This window comes from Ipomoea nil, unplaced genomic scaffold (genome assembly GCF_001879475.1).
Source record: "Ipomoea nil cultivar Tokyo-kokei standard unplaced genomic scaffold, Asagao_1.1 scaffold0519, whole genome shotgun sequence".
Lineage (NCBI taxonomy): Eukaryota > Viridiplantae > Streptophyta > Magnoliopsida > Solanales > Convolvulaceae > Ipomoea > Ipomoea nil.
Genome location: NW_017616947.1, coordinates 2,873,021 through 2,898,920, shown reverse-complemented (window position 1 = coordinate 2,898,920; position 25,900 = coordinate 2,873,021). Strand labels below are relative to the sequence as shown.

The 25,900-nt window shown below is 34.3% G+C and overlaps 3 protein-coding genes across 5 annotated transcripts; 2 read left to right on the top strand and 1 right to left on the bottom strand.

Annotated features, from left to right (window-relative positions):
- Window positions 1-4,409: 4,409 nt before the first annotated feature.
- Window positions 4,410-7,209, bottom strand: LOC109174100 (putative disease resistance protein RGA4). Of its 3 annotated transcripts, XM_019323392.1 has the most exons (3): window positions 6,909-7,209; window positions 5,183-6,878; window positions 4,410-5,110 (listed from the first exon to the last, which is right to left on the bottom strand). In XM_019323392.1, exons 1-3 carry the CDS (start codon window positions 7,175-7,177, stop codon window positions 4,967-4,969), a joined length of 2,109 nt encoding a protein of 702 aa, XP_019178937.1. In that variant the 5' UTR covers window positions 7,178-7,209; the 3' UTR covers window positions 4,410-4,966. The 3 variants fall into 3 exon arrangements, with proteins under 3 accessions (XP_019178937.1, XP_019178935.1, XP_019178936.1); XM_019323390.1 differs by having other exon boundaries at window positions 4,410-6,878; XM_019323391.1 differs by having other exon boundaries at window positions 4,410-6,878; window positions 6,921-7,209.
- A 3,056-nt stretch (window positions 7,210-10,265) lies between these two features.
- On the top strand, window positions 10,266-13,239 carry LOC109174085. Its single transcript, XM_019323372.1, has 5 exons — window positions 10,266-10,687; window positions 11,084-11,160; window positions 11,242-11,552; window positions 11,973-12,672; window positions 12,827-13,239. The coding sequence occupies exons 1-5, from the start codon at window positions 10,266-10,268 to the stop codon at window positions 13,237-13,239; spliced, it is 1,923 nt and encodes a 640-aa protein (XP_019178917.1).
- A 2,592-nt stretch (window positions 13,240-15,831) lies between these two features.
- On the top strand, window positions 15,832-17,435 carry LOC109174084. Its single transcript, XM_019323371.1, has 6 exons — window positions 15,832-15,920; window positions 16,001-16,070; window positions 16,158-16,253; window positions 16,338-16,421; window positions 16,589-16,633; window positions 17,301-17,435. The coding sequence occupies exons 1-6, from the start codon at window positions 15,832-15,834 to the stop codon at window positions 17,433-17,435; spliced, it is 519 nt and encodes a 172-aa protein (XP_019178916.1).
- Window positions 17,436-25,900: the final 8,465 nt, after the last annotated feature.

Below are 25,900 nucleotides of genomic sequence, written 5' to 3'. Positions count from 1 at the left end.
TTAAAAAATGTCTTGAAGATGTTTTATATGGATAAGTATTATTTTCACACAAATGGTTATCCAATAATCTCTTGAAGTAGATAAAGGACCATTTAGACTCGAAGATAATAATGATCGAGGATATTTAGGGACTGGAAGTCCATTACTTCATTGCTATTGGAGCACTATTGTTTAACTAGAAGTTCCATAATCGCACCAGGCCTGATATTGAATTTGCGATGAAATTGGTAGCAACGTTTAGTGCTTCCCCCTACAATGAAAATTGGAATGGTATTTAACATATCCTCCAACACCTTCGAGGTATAAAGATTTTGATGTTTATGTGAGAAACCAATATGTGGTTTTGATGGGCTACTTGGGCACTGGCTCTTTTATTTGATCCTTATGATGCCAAGTCCAAAACTAGTTATGTTATATTTTTACCCCCAATGTCCCATATGAGGACAAATAAGATTGTGTATGGGGAACCTTACAAAACATATTGCACCTAAATCCTTCTACACACATGAACTCTAGAAGAGTGATAAAATTCTTGTTGAGAAAGTTTGCCCGAGTGAACTATCTTGCAGATATGTTCACTAAGTCTCTGCCTACATCCAGTTTTGGGTAATATGTTCATAAAATTGGGATGCGTAGGCTTAGGAGATTGTCATCTTCAGGGGGAGCGACAACCCCTAGCTGCACTGGAATGGACAATCTAGAAGGTTGTTGAAATCCTGAAGATTATGCTCCGAAAGCATATGGTTATACTCTTTTTCCCTTAGCTAAGTTTTTCCCCATAGGGTTTTCTTAGGCTAAGGTTTTTAATGAGATAACCGATGTTGGTGCACTTGAGTGGATAGTCCTGAAGACCCTTGAAATCTTGAAGATTATGCCCGGAAGGCTTATGAATGTACTATTTTCCTTAGCTATGTTTTTTTTTTCCCCCACTGGATTTTCTTAGGCTAAGGTTTTTAATGAGGCAACCGGTGCAACACATGGTTTGACATACTTCGTGTACTCTTTTCCTCGTCTAGATTTTTCCCACTGGGTTTTTCTAGAGAGGTTTTTAACGAGGCATGAGTGTGGTTAAATAATGGCCAAGGGGAAGTGTTATAAATATTAACATAATGGTCATTATTTCTTCAATCCCTTCATCTTCCCTTTTAATATTATATTTTATACAATCAAATATGTGAAAATGTTATTTAATTTTATTTTATATACACTATAGTTTCATTAAAACACAACTACATGATCATTTCGATATAACTACAACTTCATTGCACAATATACACTCAACTATGTGAAATGTTATTAAGTTTCATTTTTATATACATTGCAATTTCAATTCACCACAACTACAATATAATTTTGATATAACTGCAGTCTGATTTGATAATATATAAAATAATACGTGAGGCAATGTCGGTTTAGATACACTGTAGTGTCAGTTTAGATACACTGTAATTTCAGTTGGTAATTAACACATAAAAAAAATGCGCGCTCCGTTATCAGTAACGGCGTGCCGTTTCTTTACTTAAAGAAACGGTGCCGTTTTGACCGCAGCGCACGTACACCGCGGTCCACAGTATAATGACCCTTCAAAACCTCATCTCGTATGGGACCACAACATTGCACCTTAATTGGATTAACCCAATTACAAATTTCTTGTTGTGCATACATTAATAGCCCTAAGCACAAGCTTAGACATGACATTCATATTAACTTGTTTGACTAATCAAATAGCTAAATTGACCCAATTACTCAAGCAAATTTCCAATCCTTTCAGGTAGTCTAGAAAGACACTCACATCTTTCGAGAACTAAAGTTTGCAAGTTCTCCAAAGAACAAAACATTCATATTAGCTTCTTTGACTAATCAAATAGCTAAATTGGTTAAACAAACTAGACTTTGACTGATAAATTATGGCTAAAAGTTTTCACGAATTATTTAATTGTGTACATGTTATTAATGTCTTTTATTAGATCACAAGGTGTTATGAGTATACACTAATTATAGGAGACACATTTAATCGTATACCATGCTCGTACGTTATTAATTAAGCACTATGTTATGCATACAAAACTTTAGTACAAAAATATTTTTCATTTTTAATGTAAAATAGTGAAAAATTTCGCAATATCTAATAATAAAAATATTAAATATTATAAATCAGCAATATTCTCTGTACTATTTTTATAAATAGTGAGTAAAATTATTATTTCATTTACAAAATGTTTTGGTTCTTTTTCTACTTAGAGTATTTCCATTGGTATAAAAAAAAAAGTTAAAATTTTTGTTTATGTGACTAAGAGATCAAGCTGCGGACGAGAGAGGCCAAGTAAGAGAAAAAAATAATAATAAAACCAAATCTTCCAATACGATACTTATTTTCATGATTTTTTAAAATTGAAAAAAAAAAAAAAAAAAAAAAAAAAAAAAAAAAAAAAAAAAAACTAAATGTGTACATTGCGTCTAGGCAACGATGTGCGTCCACTAGGTCACATCTTTTTGGCATCCCCCCCTCCCCCCACCCTTTTTTTTTTTTCTCTCTCTCTCTCCACCTATCCTACATTGCATGACAAAAAAAAATCTAAAAATGAATTTTAATTGCATTTGTTGGTCTTAGCTACTTTGGAAGCACATTCTACTGCGCCCTAAAATGTTTTTTTTTTTTTTTTTAAGTAATTGCTTAAAAAGCATTTGGAATAGCAATAGCTCTAAACACAAACACACCACCCTTTCTACTGCATGTCATTTTCCCAATTTTTTTCTATAATATTAATAAAAATAATAATTGTTTATAATAATCACCTCATTGAGATAGTATCATAGTAATATACTCTATTTGGGATACGTAATTGAAAAACTAATTGATAGTTGAAAAAATTTGCTGAAAATTGAAAAACTAAAAACTAAAAACTACCATACTAGATGGATGCGATTAGAAGTGTTTGGTAAACTTCAATGTTAAGCGAGATGATAAATAAATAAATAATGTCATACTGACATGAAATATGTGGAGTATAAGTTTTTTCTTTTTCAGTTTTTTAAAAATTTATAAGTATAATATATAATATTTATTTGAACAACAATCCAACTATAAGTTTTTTCTTTTTCAATTTTTTTTTTTAATTTATAAGTATAATATATATATAATATTTATTTGAACAACAATCCAACTATTTTATACATAATACAAATCAAATAAGTTGAAGGGACCAGGACTATGTGGTCTAATGGTATCCAGGTTGGACTTCCATTTGGAAGATTATGAGTTCAAGCCTCAGTGGAGGCGTTATTGGTTCTTTGTGTTTCAGTAGGTTGAGAAAGTATATGAACAGATACTACAATGTAATAGAGCCAGTAACTTTCAAAAAAAACCTTCAAATTCTGTTCTAACGACTAAATCTTTGAGCTGCAATTTGTGTAGTAGAGTCTTAATATAGAGGAATACTCCCACCAGAAATTCTAAACCTCACCTCATGCAAATAGACCCAGATGAATAATACACATACTCTCATTTTATACTTTGTACTGAGGTGTACATTCTAATAGATCTAAAAACATAGTGGCCATTGTTTTTATTCTTTCAATTTTCTTTATCCAATAAAATTTGTACACGTTGAAGTGAGTTATACTCCATGAGAATACATCTATCATTTTTCATATGCTACACTATACACACTTCACCTTTAATAAAACATTATGGATATGCGATGCATCCATTAGGTGACCATATAACAAAAATTGTTTTCGTGTCAGGGAAAGCGAGAGGTTGGGATGGTAAATGAATTCTCAATGTATGCTTATTAATGATGGTATTTTATCCCATCATTATTTGCTTTCATCCTATGAAAGAAATAATGAAAGGCCGCAATAAGAAATCTCTCACCAAGTACTATAAATCTTTTATGATGATTTAAAAAAAAAAAAAAAAATTCTTGTAGTACATACATTAGTGGCCCAAGTCATAAAATATACATGTCAAAGAATACCTTGCTCAAGTCAATAGTCAGAAATTATATGATAACAACTCCTCAAAACATAGCTTTGTAAATTACACAACTTGCAAATAAAATCATTTATATTATAGAAAATTATTAAAACACGTACGCTTTAATAATCATAAATAGGTATAACAAAAACTCAAGATATATTTACTTCACACATTCACATCAAATCGAATAGTTATACAAAATAGTAGAGATTCAAAGCGTAAAAGAGATAGACTTGATAGTACGTTTTTGTTCAAATGATCAAGTTGATTCGACTATTAACTTAGTAAGCATGAGATAAGGTTACAACAAGTACGTACGACTGTCACATATTTCACTCGATCTATCAACTTTGAGACTCAGACAGTTGTAGATAATCAAAGACTCCAGCCTAGTTAAGAGGTGATGTGGCACTGTCTTAAGTTTGCTGCAACCAATTAGTTTCAACTCCCTGATGCATGGCATTATTATTATTGTTGCTTCTTCTTTGAAGTCTTCCCACTCCTCCCACTCTGGACAATTACGGAACCCCAGTTTCTTCAACTTTGGAAAAGCAACAGCACCTACTTCTGCTACTCCCAAAAACTCACTCCCTACATATCTTAAATCTTTCATGTCCCCTATCCAAAGAGTCTCCAGAGAAGGCAGTTTACCTAATGGAGGCAAAGATGAACAATTTAAGCAATCCCTGATACGAAGAATCCGTAGATTATCAAGGGACAGTGTAATCCAGGAAGGGAAGTGGGGTCCTTTGTACCAATTAAGTGTCAAGGTTTGCAGTTCCGGAGGTGGTTTCAGAGCTTCCATCACATCTATTCCCACATCGACTCCCCGTCCCTGACTGAAATTCAAATACAATTCTTTGATGTGCTTTTTGTTTCTCAATTCTGCTTTCTTTGCTTCCTCCACATCTGCTGCGTTATTCAGATCGCACAAAAAAATTATGGACAGCTCCCCTTTGAGTTGGTTCAGCTTCTCCATGTATCCTAACTTACTTGCTCTTTCCCCACCTTAAAATCACTTAAACTACAAAGCTGAGTTAGCTTTGCAATACCTAGGGGCATCATCTCCAGCCTATAGGTGCCATTGATGTTAAGGTGTCTCAAGTTTATCAAATTGCCAATCCCTTTGGGTAGTCTGGAAAGACCTTCACATCTCTCAAGATCTAAAGTTTGCAAGTTATACAAAGAGCAAATTGCATCCGGTAACTCCTCCATTTGTTTACAATAACTTAAATTAATGTACCTTAGCTGACTCAAATTTCCAATCCCTTCGGGCAACTTAGAAAAATCATTATGTCTAAGATCTAAAGTTTGCAAGTTATATAAAGAACAAATTGCATCCGGTAACTCCTCTACACCACTCCTACTTAAATCAATGTACCTTAGATGAAGCAAATTTCCTATCTCCTTTGGGAGTTCTTGCAACTTACACCGATGCAATCCTAATAGTCTCACAGATTTCAGACCATTGAACAAATCAGGAATAAGTTCTTCAGGAGAAAGGCGTTCACCAAAAAAGCTGCGAAGTTTTCCAACATCACGAATGGAAGCAGTGAGATTCATATTCCTACCAGTGTTCTGCCATGACAAATGACGTAGATTTTTAATTCTGACATCATCCTCGTGCTGGTCAATATTGTAGAATTCATTTTTGGTAAGAAACTGGGCAAAATCATGCACTATGTCATGCATTTTGCAATATATGATAATGTTGGAATCCACGTCATCTTTCTCAAAATCTTGGAAGAAAGAGCGCATTGCTAAACCCCCAAATAACTCCCTGCCTTTTGATTCCATCGTCACATAACCTTGTGCCATCCAAATTCTGATGAGCTTATCTACCTCTATTTCATAATCTTTGGGAAAGACAGCACAGTATGAGAAACATTGCTTCATCTTTGGGGTCAAATCATTATAGCTTAGATACAAATGAGGGAAGAGGTTTGTTACCACTTCATCCAACTCCCAAATTTTATTGTCTAAAACATTTTGCCAATCGTCTTCAGTGTATTTGAAACGTAGCAGGCTTCCCATGACCCTAGCAGCAAGTGGCAGTCCTTTGCACTTTTGAGCAATTTTCTGACCAATTTCTTTCAGTTTCTCACAATCCTCTTCCCTTCTCCCGGAAAATGCTTTCCTGCTAAGCAACAACCAAGCTTCCTCGTCAGATATTAGATCCAACTGATGCAGATACGCACTTCCCATCATTCTAGCAACCCTCTCACTCCTTGAGGTCACCAAGATTCTACTCCCGGGGAGTCCATCCTTGAGAGAGTTCTTCAATGGCTCCCACTTTGCAGACTGCTCTGTCCACACATCATCCATCACAAGTAGGAACCTTTTTCCAGACAAAATGCTTTGGACTTTTTCCAGTAATACATGCAATTGAGACAGATCTGTGGAGCTTTTAGTGGTTGACTCAACAATGGCTTTTGCAATCTTGATCTGGTCAAAGGGGTCGGAAACACAAATCCACACCCTTTCATCAAAATGAGTCTTGATCTTTTCATCCCCAAAGACTAGTTGAGCAAGGGTAGTTTTCCCTATTCCTCCCGTGCCCACTATGGAAATCACAGGGGGGCCATTTCCATTTCTTGCTTCGTCTTCTCCAGAATTCTCCACTAACTTGCTTATTAAAGCACTGGCATCAGATTTCCTACCTTGAATCTCAGACGCATCCACATCAAACGCAGTGGTGACTCGCATCAATTCTTGATCAGAGTGTGATGCTGCACAAGTGTGTGTTATAGATGCATAATCAAATTTGAACTGATCTTTCTCTTTCGTAATCCGATCAAGTGTTGAATCAAGCTCCTTTATTTTCTTGGCGATGTCTCGATGCATAGCAAACCTTTTGTAATGGAAACGCGAAGGCAGGAAAGAGCTGAGACTTACCTTTCTACCCCTTACTGGAGCTGAACTCTCGATCTGTTGTCTCAGAGTTCTGGTTCTCCACTCGTCCAGAACATCGTCCACTTGGGAGAAGTCTTTGATATTTTCGATCCAGAGCTTGATGCCCTTTTCCTTAATGCTTCTCTTCTCTGCATCATCCAGTACTTCCCTGATTTTCTCGAGCTTTGATGAGAGGTTTGCGATCTCCTTCTCCACACCTAAAGTTCTTTTTAGCTCCTGGGCTTGGTGCTTCAGGATTTCGATCAGCTGTTCCACAACACTGGAGATGAGAGCGTCGGCCATGGTCGTTGACTCTATAGTTGAGAGATGAGAAAGTGAATTAAAGAAAAAAACATAGAACACACCCTTTCTATGTTTTTTCTTTCATAATCATATCATCCCTGTCCATGTTAATTTGTTTTATATATATTTTTTTTTGAAGGCTTTATTTCTACTATACTAATAAGATATATCAATGTGCATATTTGACAATTAGCAGTTAGCGGTTAGCATTAGTGGATTTGACCAGCGAATTATATCAACGGTTGGCAAAAAGATATTTGAAAAAATTAGCGGTTTAGATTAACATGTAAAATGACTTACTATACTAATACTCCATAAGATATATGAATGTCCATGTTTGACAATTAGCAGTTAGTGGTTAGCATTAGCGGATTTGACCAGCGAATTATATTAACTGTTGGTAAAAAGATATTTGAAAAAATTAGCTGTTTAGATTAACATGTAAAATAACCTAAGGGTATAATAATAATAATAATAATAATAATAATAATAATAATAATAATAACAACAACAACAACAACAACAATAACAACAACAACAACAACAACAACAACAACAACAATAATAATAATAATAATAATAATTGTTTTAAAAAAAATAATAATTAAGCCAATCATATTAACTACTGGGGGATTTATTGACAAAAAAAAAAGTATTCAAATCACACAACAAATTGAAGTGGGAAACTACCTCGCAATGTCCTTGTTTGGCAATCAACAGTTAGCTCTTCAATATTAGTATATATTTCATATTTTATGCCCTAATTTTTATTTGCTCTCCCATGTCTCGTATTTGGTTTCAACCGTACTTATACAATTATTTTATTCACAATTATAATCAATCTTGACTATATATCTTGCATTTGTACATAAACTTAGAATTACCTCAATGGTTAAAGTTTACAATGATTGTTCAGTTTTTATTTCATGTCTTAGCAATATTAGCTCATTTCGATCTTATGTTGGCTTTAATTTACACTACTACAGAATTCACATACAACGTCGGGTCTTTAACGTCGGCTATATACATAGCCGACGTTAAAAACATTTAATTTTTTTTTAATAATTAGGTTTATAACGTCGGCTCTTTGTAATAGCCGACGTTATAAATATAAAATAATAATATAAAATAAATATATAACTTACGACGTCAGCTGTATTAATAGCCGACGTCGTAAGTTTTTATTATTTAAAAAAAAAACAAAAATTATTTATATAAACGTCGGCTAAAAGGATTTAGCCGACGTTATATACTAAAAAAAATAAAAAGAATACGACGTCGGCTAACTATTTAGCCGACGTCGTATTCTTTCTAATTTATTTTTTTTTAATTTTTTACTTTATAACGTCGGCTAAATGTATTAGCCGACGTTATAAAGTTTATTAATAGCCTGAGAATGGTCAAATAGCTATCAGATCTGAGAACGGTCGCGATCCCCATCTTCCATCTCTTCCATCTCCTCCGCCATCCCCACCACATCGATCTTCTTCCCACCGCCTCCGCCGCCGCTGCAACTCCCCGACGTCATCCACCCCGCTGCATCTCGCCGCCGTCTTCCACCCCGCTGCATCGTCCACATCGCCGACGCACTCCTTCCCCGCCGCCGCCGCTTCACGCTCTCCTCCCCGCCGCCGCTTCACACTCTCCTCCCCGCCGACGCACCGTCTCACACCGGCCCTGCCCTCCGCCGCCGCCGCCGCCAGCCATCAACGGAGCCATATCCCGGTAAGTTTTATATTTTTTTTAATTATTATTAATTATTTTCGAATTTTATTAAATTTATTTGCAATTTAGGGTTTGTTTGTATATATTTGTATGTTTTATTGATTAATTTTGAATTTTAGTCAATTTATTTGCATTTTAGGGTTTATTTGTATATATTTGTAATTATTGTTGATTAATTTTGAATTTTAGTCAATTTATAGAAAATGATATTATAAAACTAGTAACCTTGCTGTATGATATTTACGAGTAAGAATCACTTTCTCGACTTTGTGGATCCACATGGACACACTGAACCTTTTTTTTAAATGCTTTAATTTAGAAGAAAATTTGTTGGTCTCTTCTAGTCAACTTAGCTTTAAGGAATGAAACATGAACAGGCTTTAAATGAAGCAGAAAAAGGGGAGTCAGTTGCCATGCCTATTTGTGCATAATAATAGCATTAACTATCATAATAATATTTTGAATTGAGGCACAAACTTAAAAATTAAAATAGCATTAACTATCATAATAAATGGGCTATTTTTTTGCTTTTTGTTTTGTTTTGTTATTCTTTTTTTCTTTTATTGTGTTTTTTGTATTGAAACATTTTGTAAGACCACAAGAAGGCCATTTTAGAATATGTTAACCAAGTCTTAAGGAAAAGGGAAATGGATGGAAACTATTTGGAAGTTGGCATATGTTCTAACAATATAAGATTATTGTTGTTATATTAAACTAGAATGATACCTGAACAGTGCACACAGCTCTATAAGTATTTTAAAATTTACTTTTAAGATTTAAAATTGTTAGTGTTAATATACTTGGATTTTAAGTAATTTATTTTAACTATTTAAATGTCTAACATTTCAATGAGATATTCCTCTTTTTATTACATTTTTTTTGGAAAAGCATTGCACACAGAGGATATCCTTTTTTAGCTTTTAAAACTTGAACATACACTTGTAACCTCAAGCAGAAAAAGGGGAGTCAATTTATTTGCGTTTTAGGGTTTATTTGTATATATTTGTAATTACTAGTCTATTTTCACCACAACAATTATTTTAGATAGAGTTGAATCAATGTTAACAAAATTTTTGTTGGAATTAATATTATTCTAGATTGACTTGTGATGGATAAAAGTTGGATGAAAACTTCTCGGTTGAGTACGGAATATGAAGCCGGAGTTAGAGAATTTATAGAGTTTGCAAAACGTCATCTTCCAAATAAAGATGCAACGTTTTGGTGTCCTTGTAAGAAATGTTGTAATCTAAAACTATTAAGTGCCAAGGACATATATGATCATCTAATTTGTGATGAAATTAATCTAAATTATACAAAATGGATATGGCACAGTGAAGGAGGAAGAGAGACTAGTACATCTAACATGTATGTTGACAACGAAGCAAATGAAGATGATGAGTCTGAAGATAGGTTGGACGAAATGTTCCGTGATGTTGGAGAAGAGTTCACAAATCGATCAAATGAGTTGGATGAATTATTAAATGATTCAAAACCGCCTTTATGGCCCGGGGGTAGTAAATATACTTGCTTATCTGCAGTTTTGAAATTATTCAACTTAAAAACTGGGAATGGATGGAGCAACAAGAGCTTTACTGCTTTACTTGATTTAATAAACGATATGCTTCCAGAAGATAATGGACTCCCGAAGAGTACATATGATGCAAAGAAGATTATGTGTCCCATGGGTATGGAGTATGAAAAGATACATGCTTGTCCTAACGATTGCATATTGTTTAGGAATGATTACAAAGAATTGAATGCATGTCCGATCTGTGGGGCATCTCGGTAAAAAATAAGAGAGCATGTTGTTGGTAAGGCAAGTTCGAAAGGGCCACCAGCTAAAGTTATGTGGTATCTCCCAATTCTTCCAAGATTTAAGCGTACGTTTGCAAATCCAAGCGACGCGAAAAACTTAACATGGCATGCAGATCAAAAAATTTTCGATGGCAAGCTTTGACACCCAACTGATTCTACTCAATGGAAAACCTTTGATAATGTTTTTCCTGAATTTGGCAATGAGTCCAGAAATCTTAGACTTGGCCTTTGTACAGATGGTATAAACCCTCACGGGAACCTAAGTAGCAAGCATAGCTCGTGGCCAGTTATGTTAGTGATTTATAATCTACCTCCTTGGTTGTGTATGAAACGCAAATATATATTACTGTCCTTGATGATTTCTAGCCCAAAACAACCTGGTAATGATATAGATGTCTTTTTGGCACCTTTGATTGATGACTTGAAAAAATTGTGGGATGAAGGTGAGTTAGTGTTTGATGCCTACCTGAAAGAGAATTTTAAGTTGCATGCTATGCTTTTTTGCACAATCAATGACTTTCCAGCTTATGGAAACCTGGCTGGGTATAGTGTCAAAGGACATAAGGCATGCCCTATATGTGAAGATAATACATGTTATACACAACTTGTCCATGGCAGAAAGGCAGTCTACTTGGGTCACCGAAGGTTTCTTGATAGAGCTCACCCTTACAGGAGATTAAAAAAGGCTTTCAATGAGCAACAAGACTATACAGATGCTCCACAACCAATGACTGGGATTGAAGTTTATGAACGTGTAAAAGGTATAAATGTTACTTTTGGTAAAACTCAAAAGCTTAAATCTCAAAGAGGTAAGAGGTTAAGAGCTAATGTTGAGGTACCTCCAAATGAAAAGAGTCCATGGAAAAAGAAATCCATATTTTTTTATCTTCCATATTGGAAGACATTAGATGTGAGACATAGTATTGATGTGATGCATGTGGAGAAAAATGTGTGTGATAGTCTTGTTAGAACTCTTTTAGATATAAAAGGTAAGACTACAGATGGACTCAATGCTAGATTAGACTTGATTGAAATGAACATAAGAGCAACATTAGCTCCACGCCAAGGGGATAAGAAGACATATTTGCCTCCAGCTGCTCATACTTTATCAAGAAAGGAGAAAATAAGTTTTTGTGAGTGTTTACGTGGAGTCAAGGTACCACAATGGTACTCATCAAATATTAGAACACTTGTGAATATGCAAGATTTAAAATTGGTGGGATTGAAATCTCATGATTGTCATGCCTTAATGCAGCAACTATTGCCAGTGGCTGTTAGAGGTATATTGCCCAAAAAGTTGAGATATACTATTATAAGGTTTTGTTTCTTTTTCAATGCTATCTGTGGAAAAGTGATTGATCCAGACAAACTAGATGAATTGCAAAATGGCATTATTGTTACATTGTGTCAGTTGGAGATGTATTTTCCACCGTCATTTTTTGATGTCATGGTTCATTTGGTTGTACATCTGGTGCGAGAGATCAAACAGTGCGGTCCTGCTTCTTTGAGGTGGATGTACCCATTTGAATGGTACATGAAAGTCTTAAAAGGTTATGTGAGGAACCGATATCGACCAGAAGCATCTATTGTTGAAAGCTATATTGCTGGGGAGGTAACTGAATTTTGTATTGAATATTTGGCGGGGGTAGAAGCTATTGGTCTTTCTAAGTATCGACATGAAGGAAGAAGTGCTGGGAAAGGTACTCGAGGACGCAAAGTAGCCGGTATGCCTCGTGAAGATATTGAGGAAGCACATTTGTACATCTTGCATAATACAAGTGAAGTCGAGCCATATTTAGATGAGCACAAGGCATTGATTAAAGAGCAAAATCCAAGAAAGACAAACATGTGGATTGTGAGCGAACATAATCGTACTTTTATTAGTTGGTTCAAGAATAAAGTTCTGAGTGCTACTAACTATTCTGAAACAGTACGATGGTTAGCTCATGGTCCTTGTATGCAAGTCATATGTTATACTGGATATGATATAAATGGATTTTCTTTTTATACAAAAAAAAAAAAAAAAAAAAAAAAAAAAAAAAAAAAAAAAAAAACAAGATGAAAAGAGCACTATGCAAAACAGTGGAGTTTCTTTCGTTGCAAATTCAGTGCACTTCAGTAGTTCGAAAGATAAAAATCCGGTCATTGCAGAGTTGTCATATTATGGTGTGATTGAAGAAATATGGGAGGTTGATTATGTTCAGTTCAAAGTGCCGATGTTCCGATGTAAATGGGTAGATAGTAAACACGGTGTTAAAGCTGATGAGTTAGAGTTTACACTTGTCGATTTGAACAGGGAAGGTCACAAAAATGAGCAATTCATAATGGCATCTCAAGCAAAACAAGTATTTTTTGTTACTGATCCTAGTGATAAAAAATGGTATGTTGTTCTTCATGGAAAGAGACAAATTACTGGTGAAGGGAATGAAGATGTTAGTTATGAGATTGAGGAAATACCACCCTTTTCTTCAAGTTTATTACCAGTTATTATAGATAATGAGATAGATGAAGTGCATGCATGAAGGGCTATGGGAGAATTGATTATTATTTGTAATGCTTTAACTTCTTCTTGTGTTTACTATATCTAAATATTTACAGTTATATTTATGTATATTATTCTTTTGTCAATTCACTAATAATTTATTTGCTAAACATGCATATGGATTCATCAAATGACCCCCCTTGTTGATAGTACCATCCAAGCTAAAGGTACTAATACCAAAGCTAAGAAGAGGGGTGCCACCGTTATGACAAAATTAATTTCTGGGCGTGGTGACACAAACACGAAATTGGTGGTTCAATTTAATAGTAAACACGAAGCTGTTGGGGCAGGGAGCGCCCAATTCAAAAGTTACTTTGCGTTGATTGCACGGAGCAAAGTTCCAATCACATATAAAGATTGAAAAGTGGTCCTAGAAGAGAGTAAAGCGTTAGTGTGGGATGATATCATGGTATGCAACTTATTTATAAAACTATTGAATTAATTGTATTTAATTTGTTTCTAATAAGTAATCTTGTCTTGTAGAGCGTTTATGATATTCCCACTGATGATGCGGATCTGAAGGATTTTTTGATGAAATATGCGGGTGAACGATGGAGAGATTTTAAAAGTAGATTGAAAAGAGACTACATATTCCATAATGAAGACCCAATAAAGAATACTCCATGTCAAAAATACACATTCGTTGATCCAAATACATGGAAAACGTACGTGGAGCGGCATAAAACTGCAGAGTTTGAGGTATATATTATAATTTTTCTATCAATTATTTATTAACTCAAATATATTAAAGATATATATTTTTACTTAATGTTTTCTTTTTGTGTAGGAATCAAGAAAGAAACATCAAGAAATACGGAGTAAGAATGTTCATCCACATCATTTAGCCCGAGGAGGCTATAAGAGATTGGAGAAGATTATGATGGATGAGAAGATGAAAGAACAAGAAGAAGCTGCAAGATCAGATCCATCGTCAGTAGTTGTTCCTCCATCTCCGCCAGCTAGACATGAAAAGTGGAAGAGGACAAGAATGAACAAATCAGGAAATATCAACAACGAAGCGACTAGAATGGTCGTGGAAAAGATTGTAAGTAAAATCTTAAAATTTTCTACATTATTAAGATAGCTAGTAATCATTATTAAATATTGTTTTTATATGTTAGGATTTGCTATCATTGCAAGCTTCTCAAGGAGAGTTTGTTGAGTCCGGTACACAAGATATATTGTCTAGTGCCATAGATACAGATGAGCATTGCGGACGTGTTAGAGCCATGGGTAGAGCACATGGCTTAAAAAGCTACTTTGGTCATGCAAAACGTCGTCAAAGCCAGTCTACACCACAAATGAAAGATATGATTAAGACAGCAGTTGCTGAGGCGTTAGCAGTTGCCCGAGAGGAATATGAAACATCCTTGCAAGCAGTCATTCGAGAGATGAGGAATGAAATTAGTAGTATGAGGACTCCAGCGGCTCAACTTGTACCATCAAGGCAGGAGGAAGACATGCGTGTAGCTGTCCAACCACATGGTCATAGTGAAAAAGCAAGCTCTCCAGACCCTTTTGCTGATTTACCGGCCGTAAGTAATCATTTATAACTAATCTTATTATTTATTAAAAACATTTTACCTATTTCTTAATATGAATTCATGCAGTTAGGAGCCGGATGTGAATTGTATTTAGAAGATCCCATTAGATGTAAAGTTGCACGTGGGACAGTTTACAAGGCCGAAAGGGTTCACGAGATACAAATACATGCGGATCAAGTGAAGGTCACCGTGACTGAAATTCTCGTGTCAAGTGCAAAGGTACCCTTCCATACCGATGAGGTTCAACTGTTAAGGGATGCATTGCACAACTTTATTATTTGGCCAAAGAAGTTGGTTGAGTTGTATACTGAAGTTGATGAGGTATGTATTTTAAAAAATTTTGGATTTTAAAATAGTGTTTAATTTACTTTTTAAAAATAGTAATTGTTAGTTATATTGAACATGTACAAATGACTTATGATTCCGGTGTGCAACGACCTTTTGCTGATCTGAATATAGCTGATCCGACTTCTTTGAGTCCTCGATGTCTAAAGATATATAAAATTATTCGCAAACTTGATGAAAATTTTGTGATAAAGATGGAGCGTGGTATTGTGGGCGATGTTGACTATCCCTTACAACTTGACCCGTTGGAGATTATGCGTTTCTTAAGGATGGAGACGTTAGATGTTTCCATATTGCAGTTCTTTATAAGGTAATAATTAAGTTCTTTACTTATATTTGTTTATATAATATTTTTCATTTCATCTATTATATTACTAATATATATTATTGATTGTACTTTTGAATAGGGGTCTTTATGACAAATTTGATTTGGCATCAAAGACCACATATGGCTTCTAAGATCCACATTTCATTCAACCAATTTCAAATTCTATAGATGAACGGACAGGGCATATCAACGTTACCATGCAATATGGCCAAAAACAATGCTATCTAGCGCCATATATTTTAAAGTAAGTTTTAATTGTTTAAAATAAAATAACTTATATATAATACACTTTTATTATATATTATATTTACTTACAACTAATACATTATTAATTTGTAGTGATCATTGGATGTTGATGGCAATTTGTCTTCAACTTAATGAAATCTATTGGTTTGATTCAATTGGAGGCCAGCCACGTGATGACATCAAAGATATTGTTGAAAAGTATGTGAACTTATAAGTATTAATATGTATAATTAATAAAGTATAAAGTATTTATGTAAACTAATCTCTTATAATTTTAGGTGTGTCAATTCAGCAAAGTTGTTGAGAAGCAATGGATCAACTCGTTCACCAAAATGGACTAAGGTTTTGGTAAGTATTTTATACATTTGTAAAACTACATATATTTTATTGTTTTTTATTAAATAAAATTTTAAATGTAATTTAATTCAAATGTAGTGTGCTCAAGAAGTTGGAAGTTCGGCATGTGGATATTATGTGATGAAATACATGCTTGAAATTCTTTTCAAAGAAGCATGTGCGGGAATGGATAAGGCATGTAATTTAATATAATACATTTCTGTTTCTAATTTTAAAAATGCTAGCTTACTAATTATTTAATAATTATCAACTTTGTAGATTGTTGAGAGAGTTGGTAGATCGAGCTACATTCAACAAGAAATTGATCAAGTAAGAGACGTATGTGCCGACTTCTTTGTTGATGTATGGTTAAGTATGTAAATTGAACAAATTGATATTAGTTTTTGATAATGTTAACTTGTATTATTAATTAGTATCAAATTGTGAGATTTATTACTTTTATTACTTGTTTCATTATAAATATTAGATTCTACATTTTTTGTTGTGGTTGTGGTGCAATAATTGAGCAGGTTGTGGTTGTGGTTGTGGTTGTGGTTGTGAGTAGATTTGAGCAGGTTTTTGGGTATAAATGGACAAATAAACTGTATATTAAAAAAAAAAAACATACAACATCGGCTATTAAGTAATAGCCGACGTTGAATATATTTTTTTAAAAAAAATAAATAACATTTACAACGTCGGCTAATAGCATTTAGCCTACGTTGTATAATATTTAAAAAAAAAAATACTTACAACGTCGGCTAAATGCTAATAGCCGACGTTGTAGGTATTTTATAAAAAATTAAAATACCTACAACGTCGGCTAATAGGATTTAGCCGACGTTGTAAGTATTTTAATTTTTTTTTTAAATACTATACAACGTCGGCTAAATGCTATTAGCCGATGTTGTAAGTATTTTAATTTTTTTTAAAATACTATACAACGTCGGCTAAATGCTATTAGCCGACGTTGTAAGTATTTTAATTTTTTTTTAAAATACTATACAACGTCGGCTAAATGCTATTAGCCGACGTTGTAAAGTTTATTTATTTTTTAAAAAAATAATATATAACGTCGGCTATTTATATAGCCGACGTTATAGATAATATTTACAACGTCGCCCAGAACAACTACGGAACATAGCCGACGTTAAAAGCTCTATTTAGCCGACGTTAAAAGTCTGTTGTGTAGTAGTGTTAGACTCTTGTATTCGTTTACTTTCTTCTATGCCTGGTACTCAGATCAGTTTTGTTAGTAGGGTCGCGAATCAAGCGGCTCACTCTTTAGCAAAGCATGTAAGTGCTAGTTTAGCACGTTCTACTTGGAGGGATGTTCTACCTCCTTTTCTTCTGCCTGATTTGGCTAATGAAATCTAGTTTGCCTTGGTTTTCAAAAAAAACTTAGAATTACCTATTTAAATACGCAAATTCAACATTCAATTATCTATGCATGAACAATTCCAATATAATCTTGTATTGATATACTTTAAAGTACTTATTTAAAAAAAAAAAAAAAAAAAAAAAACATTGGGCATTATCTCAATCGCGCAATGCGCGTAAAAAAACTAGTTATTGGAATAAGGTTCAAATTGGCCCCTGAACGTAACCTGAAAATGCAATTAGATCACTGAACGAAAAAAATGCAATTATGCCACTGAACACTCCAAATCAATGTATTTTCACCTGATAGCAGGTTACCTGCTTAAATGACAGTTGAGTTGGCATTTTTAATAATTAAAATTTTTTTAAAAAAAAATGACGGTGTGGCCGCCATTGTTTTATTTTATTTTTTATTTTTTATTTATTTTTTTTTGAAGTTTTTTAAATTTATTATTAAAATTTATTAAAAATTATTTAAACTCAACTGCTACGTAAGCAGGTAACCTGCTATCCGGTGAAATTGCATACATTTGGAGTGTTCAGTGTCCTAATTACACTTTTTTTTTCGTTCAGTGACCTAATTACATTTTCATATTATGTTCAATGGTCAATTTGAACCTTATTCCTATTTTATTTTTACAAGGTGAATATGTGTTTTGCTTCGGATCTATGGAGACAAGCAATCTGTGTTTATAAGTAGTAGTGAAAAATAAATATACAACTATACAAGTATTAGTGAATTGTTCATAAATGTTTAAATCTCATAAATTTTTTTTATTTTACTGTTATATGATAGACAATCAACCACAATTGCATCTCAAACCGATCAATCCATCAATGTTGACATTTCAACATACGCATTGATCTAGATTTATATGGACATATCCAGATCTTGATGCTTGTATTAAAGTGGGCAATTTATATCCTACACCACGATGCGCATTGCATTGTGCGTCCAGATAAAAAACGACGTCATTTCAATTTTATTTTTATTTTTTTTGAAATTTCGCGTACCAGTGTTTGGCAGTTAATTTTCCTTAAAAAAAATCCCATGTTTAAAAATGTACATAATGTTATACTAGAATACACAGAATTGTATACATGAATGTACATAATTGTATAACAAAATACACATACTTTTTTTAAAAAAGATAATACATATAATCTAACATAATACATAATATACATAAACTTTTAACATAATAAACATCAACTCTTAACATAATATACATAAATTTCCTGTTTCGGATGTACATAATTGTATAAAAAAGATATACATGATTGTATAAAAAATGTACATAATTGTATAAAGGGAAAATTATAAAAAATGTCCCTCTATAATATGCCAATTATCAATGTCACCCCTGAATTATGAGTGGCGTAAATGTTGTCCCTCAATTATCAAAACGGTGCACATATAGCCCCTCCCGTAACGGACATGTGGTTTCCCGTTAGTGTATGACACCGTTAAGTCGTAGTAAATATGTAATTTAGTTGTTTTTTCCCTCCCTCGGTTCGAAGTACCAGCGATGGACAGCGGTAGGGAACCACAGGTCCGTTACGGGAGGGGCTATATGTGCATCATTTTGATAATTGAGGGGTAACATTTACACCACTCATAATTCAGGGGTGACATTGATAATTGGCATATTATAGAGGGGCATTTTTTACAATTTTCCCTTGTATAAACAAATACACATAATTGTATAAACAAATACACATAATCGCGTCAACTCCCTACATGACTTACCAAAACGACGTCGTTTTGGGAGGCGCGGGGCACACAGTGCTATGCGCGCCGCGGTGCATGGTATAACGATTGATTAAAGTGGGGTTGTACGATGTCCAAACAATTTCACGAGAAGCCCTTGATCCAAGAATGCTAGAGTATGAGAGTATCTATATGTGACGGGCTTTTACGGTGTTGCATACCTCACTCATATTAAGCTAGACCATGCACTGATTGACGCAATTTTTGAGCGTTGGCATCCAAAGGTCCACGGTTTCACATGCCCTTCCGTGAGGTCGGCATAACACTACAAGATCTTGATGTGTTATTTGGGCTTAAGGTGGACAACATAGTTGTTATGGGGCAAGATAAGCGCCCTATCCTTGAGTGGAAGGCTATGTGTAGGGATTTGTTGGGAACTTGGGATTTAACCCCCTCAATGATTTCCTTACAACTAGCAAGATATATTCGACGGTCATCCCATGGTGCCAAAAATAACCTCAAACAGCATAGATGTACAGGTGCAAGTGGCTACACGAATACTTATATTTTATTTGTTAGGATGATTTTATGTTATAATAATATTATTATTATAATTGTTAAACCAAGTAGTAATTAATTTGTTAGAAGTTAAAGTAGTACATGGGTCATGTTTAGCAGTTAACATTACTTGGGATTAAAACATGTATGTTAACCTGGAGAGTGCATAGCAGTACATGGAAGACATGAGCATAATTTTAGGAATTTAGTTAGCTTCTTTTTAGTATAAATATGTTCATTACAAGGCATTATAATCATCAATCCAAAAGAGTTATTTCCTCTCTCTCTCTTCTCAATATATAAATATAATATATAGATATATTATATTTAATGTATATTATAGATATATTATATTATATTTAATATATATATTATATTAAATATATTATATTTAATATATCTTACATTTGGTATCAGAGCCAGTCAACCTTTCAACCCCGAAATATTTCCCGTAGTGAAATATGACAACAAATTTCAATATTGTATGGTCGGGTCCCAAATTGGACGGGAAACTCGATTACAATTATTGGCAAATTATGATGTCCACACATTTGCAAGCTCAAAATCTTTGGAGCTTTGTTGATCCCGATCTACAAGGAGGAGCTGAAGCAGGCGCTATACGGCGAGATAAATTGGCCTTGGGTCAGATTCACCAAGGTGTTCATTATTCCATTTTTGAGCAATTAGCTCGTGCTCAAACAGCAAAAGAAGCTTGGGACATCTTAAAGGTGTCACACAAAGGAGTTGATCGGGCGCAGAAGTCTAAGTTGCAGTCGTTGAGAAGGTTGTACGAAAATTGTGAGATGACCTCTATAGAAACAGTAGATGCGTATTTCACTCGTCTTATTGATATGGTGAATAAGATGAGGTTATACGGAGATACAATTGAAGATGGTGCAGTGGTTGAAAAAGTTCTTTGGACTATGCCGATGAAGTATGACCATGTGGTGGCTCGATCACAAAGTCACACAAAACTGAGCTCTTAACAATTGCAGAGCTGAAAGGTATGATAGAAAGTCATATTGATAGGATTGCGTCAAAATCGGAACCACTAGCAGAAGAAGCTTTGAAGAGTCAAGTCACCCTTAATGTGACTGGCACTAATCAAAGAGGTGGAGGATCTGGTAGAGGTCGTGGAAGAGGAGGATCTAGTGGAAGAGGCCGTGGTAAATTCAATCAAGGAGGAGGACGTGGTAACTCCAACCAAGGAAGAGGTGGAGGTAATACCAAACAAGGTAAATTTCCATTTCATTGCTACAATTGTGGCAAGTATGGGCACAAGATTGCAGATTGTTGGTATAATGAGGACAGCAATTGTGGAAATCAAGCAAACATTGATGAAAACACTGCTGAAAAATCTGGTGAGAGTTCTGAAACTTTACTTTTAGCCAGCGATAGTTTTTCTGCAGATAAAAACATATGGTTCTTGGATACTGGGTGTAGTAACCATATGTGTGGGAAGAAAGAATTGTTTTCTGAACTGGATGAATCAGTCCGGTCTGAAGTGACATTTGGCAATAAGTCAAAGGTGCCAATTTTGGAAAAAGGTAAAATCTCTATTCAGTTGAAGGATGGTACTCACAATTTTATATCCGATGTGTTCTATGTTCCTGAACTACACCAAAATTTGTTGAGTATGGGACAGTTGTCAGAAAAATGATATAAGATAGATATTGCTCAGGGGTGTTGTACCATTGCAGATGCTAAAGGAGTTTTGATTACAAAGATAAATATGTCCCAAAATTGACTATTTCCTTTCAAAATTAAGCATACTCTCCTTGCTTGCGTTAATTCTGAAGTTTGCGATGATAATTGGTTATGGCATATGCGATTTGGGCATTTTCATTTCTCTGGATTAAACTATCTTGCAAGAAAGGAACTTGTTTCTGATTTACCTGTTGTGAATGTCCCTAATCGTATTTGTGAGATTTGTGTGATTGGGAAGAAACATAGAGATCCCTTTCCCGTGGGCAAGTCAAGGAGAGCCACAAAACAGTTGGAGATTGTTCACTCAGACCTGTGTTCGTTGGAGGTTCCCTCACATGGAGGTTGTAAGTACTTTATTACTTTCATTGATGATTTCAGTAGGAAAACATGTGTTTACTTTCTGAAGCAAAAGTCTGAGGCATGTGATGTTTTCAAACAATTTAAGACTTTTGTTGAAAAGCAAAGTGGTTATGAAGTTAAAATCTTGAGAACTGATAGAGGTACAGAATATATTGCCTGTGATGATTTTCTGAAAGAAAAGGGTATTCAGTACCAAATGACAGCTAGATACACTCCACAACAAAACGGAGTGGCTGAGAGGAAGAATAGGTCTATCATGGATATGGTGAGATGCATGTTGAAATCTAAGAATCTGCCTAAGCCTTTTTGGGCAGAAGTTGTTGCTTGTGCTATCTATGTGTTGAATAGGTGTCCAACTAAGAGTGTCCGTGATAAGACGCCCGAAGAAGCTTTGAGTGGAAGAAAACCCTATATCAAATATCTCAAGGTTTTTGGATGTTTGGCATATGCCCACGTGCCGGATCCGTTGAGAAAGAAGTTGGATGATAAAGGTGAGAAGTGTATATTCATTGGTTATAGTGACGCTTCAAAGGCTTATAAACTATACAATCATGAAACTAAGAAGGTTGTTATAAGTCGTGATGTCACTTTTGATGAATATGGTGCCTGGGATTGGTTAGCTAAAGATGAAAGTTCAGTTGTTATTCCTGTTGTTGAAAATATTGTTGATGAGCAACCGATTCCAGATAATGTTCAGTCTCCTTCACAGCCAGAGTCGTTAGTTCGACGATCTCAGCGCGAGCGCCACTTACGCGAGCGCCACTTACCAGCTCGCTTGCAAGATTATGTTTTGGGTCATGATAATGACATGTCTGATGAAGAGATTGTTCAATTTGCTCTCTTTGCAGATTGTGATCCTTTATCTTTTGAGGAGGCTGCTACAAAAACTCATTGGTTTAAGGCGATGGATGAGGAGATACGTGCCATTGAGAAGAATGGTACCTGGGAGTTAACAGATTTACCTCCTGGAAAGAAGCCAATTGGAGTGAAGTGGGTTTACAGAACGAAATACAAGTCAAATGGAGAAGTTGACCGTTTTAAGGCACGATTGGTATCAAAGCGTTACAAGCAGAAACCAGGTATTGATTATTTTGAGGTTTTTGCTCCTGTAAGTAGACTTGATACAGTTCGAATGGTTATTTCTCTTGCTGCTCAAAATGATTAGAAATTGCATCAAATGGATGTCAAGTCTGCTTTTCTGAATGGTTTTCTTGATGAAGAAATATATGTTGAGCAACCTGCAGGATTTCTGAAGAAAGGGGAGGAAAATAAAGTGTACAGGTTGAGAAAAGCCTTGTATGGCTTAAAGCAAGCGCCTAGGGCGTGGTATGGTTGCATTGACTCATATTTTGTTGAAAGTGGTTTTATGAGATGTCTTTATGAGCACACTTTGTATGTCAAATGCACGGATTCTGGTGATATTGTTCTAATCTGTCTGTATGTTGATAATCTGGTTTTTACTGGAAACAACTTGAAACTAATCTCAGAATTCAGGGAGGCACTCATGAAAAGGTTTGAAATGACCGATATGGACCTTATGTCTTACTTTCTTGGCCTTGAGGTTATTCAGATGGATGGTGGAATCTTTATTTCACAAAAGAAGTATGCTGCTGATATTTTGAAAAAGTTCAAAATGGAAAACTCCAAACCAGTTTCGACTCCGTTAGCTGAAAAGTTAAAGATATCCAAAGATGAGTGTGGTAAGAATGTGAATGTTACAGCTTATAAAAGTTTAATTGGAAGTCTGAGGTATTTGGTGACAACAAGGCCAGATATTTCTTTTGGAGTTGGGATACTTATCAGATTCATGGAGGAACCAAAAGAATCACATTGGGCTGCAGCAAAGCGAATTCTGAGATATGTGAAAGGTACGAGTAATGATGGACTTTTTTACTCTACTAATGAAGCTGTGGAACTTATTGGGTACACAGACAGTGATTGGGCTGGAGATGTTGAGACTAGAAGAAGCACGTCAGGGTATGCCTTCTATCTTGGTTCGACTATATTTTCTTGGTCTTCAAAGAAGCAGCAGATTGTAGCACTTTCAACCGCAGAAGCAGAATATATTGCTGCAGCATATTGTGCTACTCAAGCAGTTTGACTGAGGAGAATTTTGGAATTTCTACAACACAACCAAGAAGCACCTACAACTATTTTTTGTGACAACAAATCAGCAATTTCGTTGTCCAAAAATCCAGTCTTTCACGGTCGCAGCAAACACATTGATATCAAGTATCACAAAATCAGAGAGTTGGTTGTTGAAAAACAAATCAACATTGAGTATTGTTCAAATGAATGTCAAGTTGCAGATATCTTTACGAAGCAGCTGAAGACAGAGACATTTCTCAAGTTGAAGAAGGAAATTGGGATGACCAATATATCCAACTTGGTTTAAAGGAGGCAATATTATAATAATATTATTATTATAATTGTTAAACCAAGTACTATTTAATTTGTTAGAAGTTAAAGTAGAACATGGGTCATGTTTAGCAGTTAACATTACTTGGGATTGAAACATGTATGTTAACGTGGAGAGTGCATAGCAGTACATGGAAGACATGAGCATAATTTTAGGAATTTAGTTAGCTTCTTTTTAGTATAAATATGTTCATTACAAAGCATTATAATCATCAATTCAAAAGAGTTATTTCCTCTCTCTCTTCTCAATATATAAATATAATATATAGATATATTATATTTAATGTATATTATAGATATATTATATTATATTTAATATATATATTATATTAAATATATTATATTTAATATATCTTACATTTTATCTCCGAAACACCTAAGAAAGATATGAAGTTATTTCGTTTACCTTTGATTGCTGCTTTCGTAGTATGTGGTCAATACAATTGGGGATTAATTGTTTTAGCCTATCTATATAATGCGTTATGCATTGGGGTTGATCACAATACTTCTCTCGGGTGCGGATGTCTACTACTGCTGCAAATAGGGGCCTGGGAGAGGTTGCCTATAGTTAGACACTTAGACCACACCGCATTTTACCTCAACAATTGCTTGGTGATTTACTATTTGCAGCGAGTTTAGTTGTAAGAAATAATTTTTAAATTTTGAATTTATATTATCATTGGAGTACTTATGATTGTATTTGCAAACTTAGGTGGGTGTATCTGCATACATGGATTGTGCCCACTCATGTGGTTCGGGCATACCACGACCAATTGAATCACGCTATTAAAAAACGGTAAGTTACTATAACGTTATGTTTATCTTTGACAATTATATAATATATTTACAAAGCATAATAGATATAAAATTAAAAAATGAAATAAAATAATATTTTAATTATAAAATATAATTTCATAAATTAAAATTCATTTTTGGAATCATCTATAAAACAAATTAACATTCAGAACCAGGACTATGTGGTCTAATGGTATCCGGGTTGGACTTCCATTTAGAAGGTTGTGAGTTCGAGCCTCATTCTATACTACAATGTAATAGAGCTAGTAACATTCAGAATCAAATACAAAATTTTAAATACTAAATATCCAAACAATTAATATAATTACAAATTTTAAAATAAATTAAAAAATTAAAAAAAAAATTGAATAACAAAAAATAATAATAATAATAATAATCAAGCCATTTAACGGCTTAAATTTTAAACAATTTTTGAGCTAAATTTTGAGCTAGTTCATTCAGGCCACCAACCTTATCAAGCTAAAATATTTTGAATCTAAATTAAAAATTTTTGAGTTTATCAAATCAATCCGTGAAGTTCGAATTAAGATTCACATCTTACATAAAATTGCCACCCCTAACTCCTAAGCATAACTCTACATATACAGATTGCTATTTCACTACATATACATATACAGATTATTAACCTGATCTAACATTAAAAATTAAAAAATAGAAGTGTGGCATTCTCTCCGTCATACTTTCATTACTGTATGTTTCACTAGCTATTTTATTCTATTAAAACTTTCTTTAAAAAATATTTGGACTCCATTATATTAACTTACAGTAGCTACCATGAAGGCATGAACATTCTGAGTGACTTAAGTTACAGTATCTGTGGAAAGAATTTTTTTTCCTGCATAATCACTAACCACAGAAGACAAAAGTACACAAAAAGCTAAGGGACATCAAC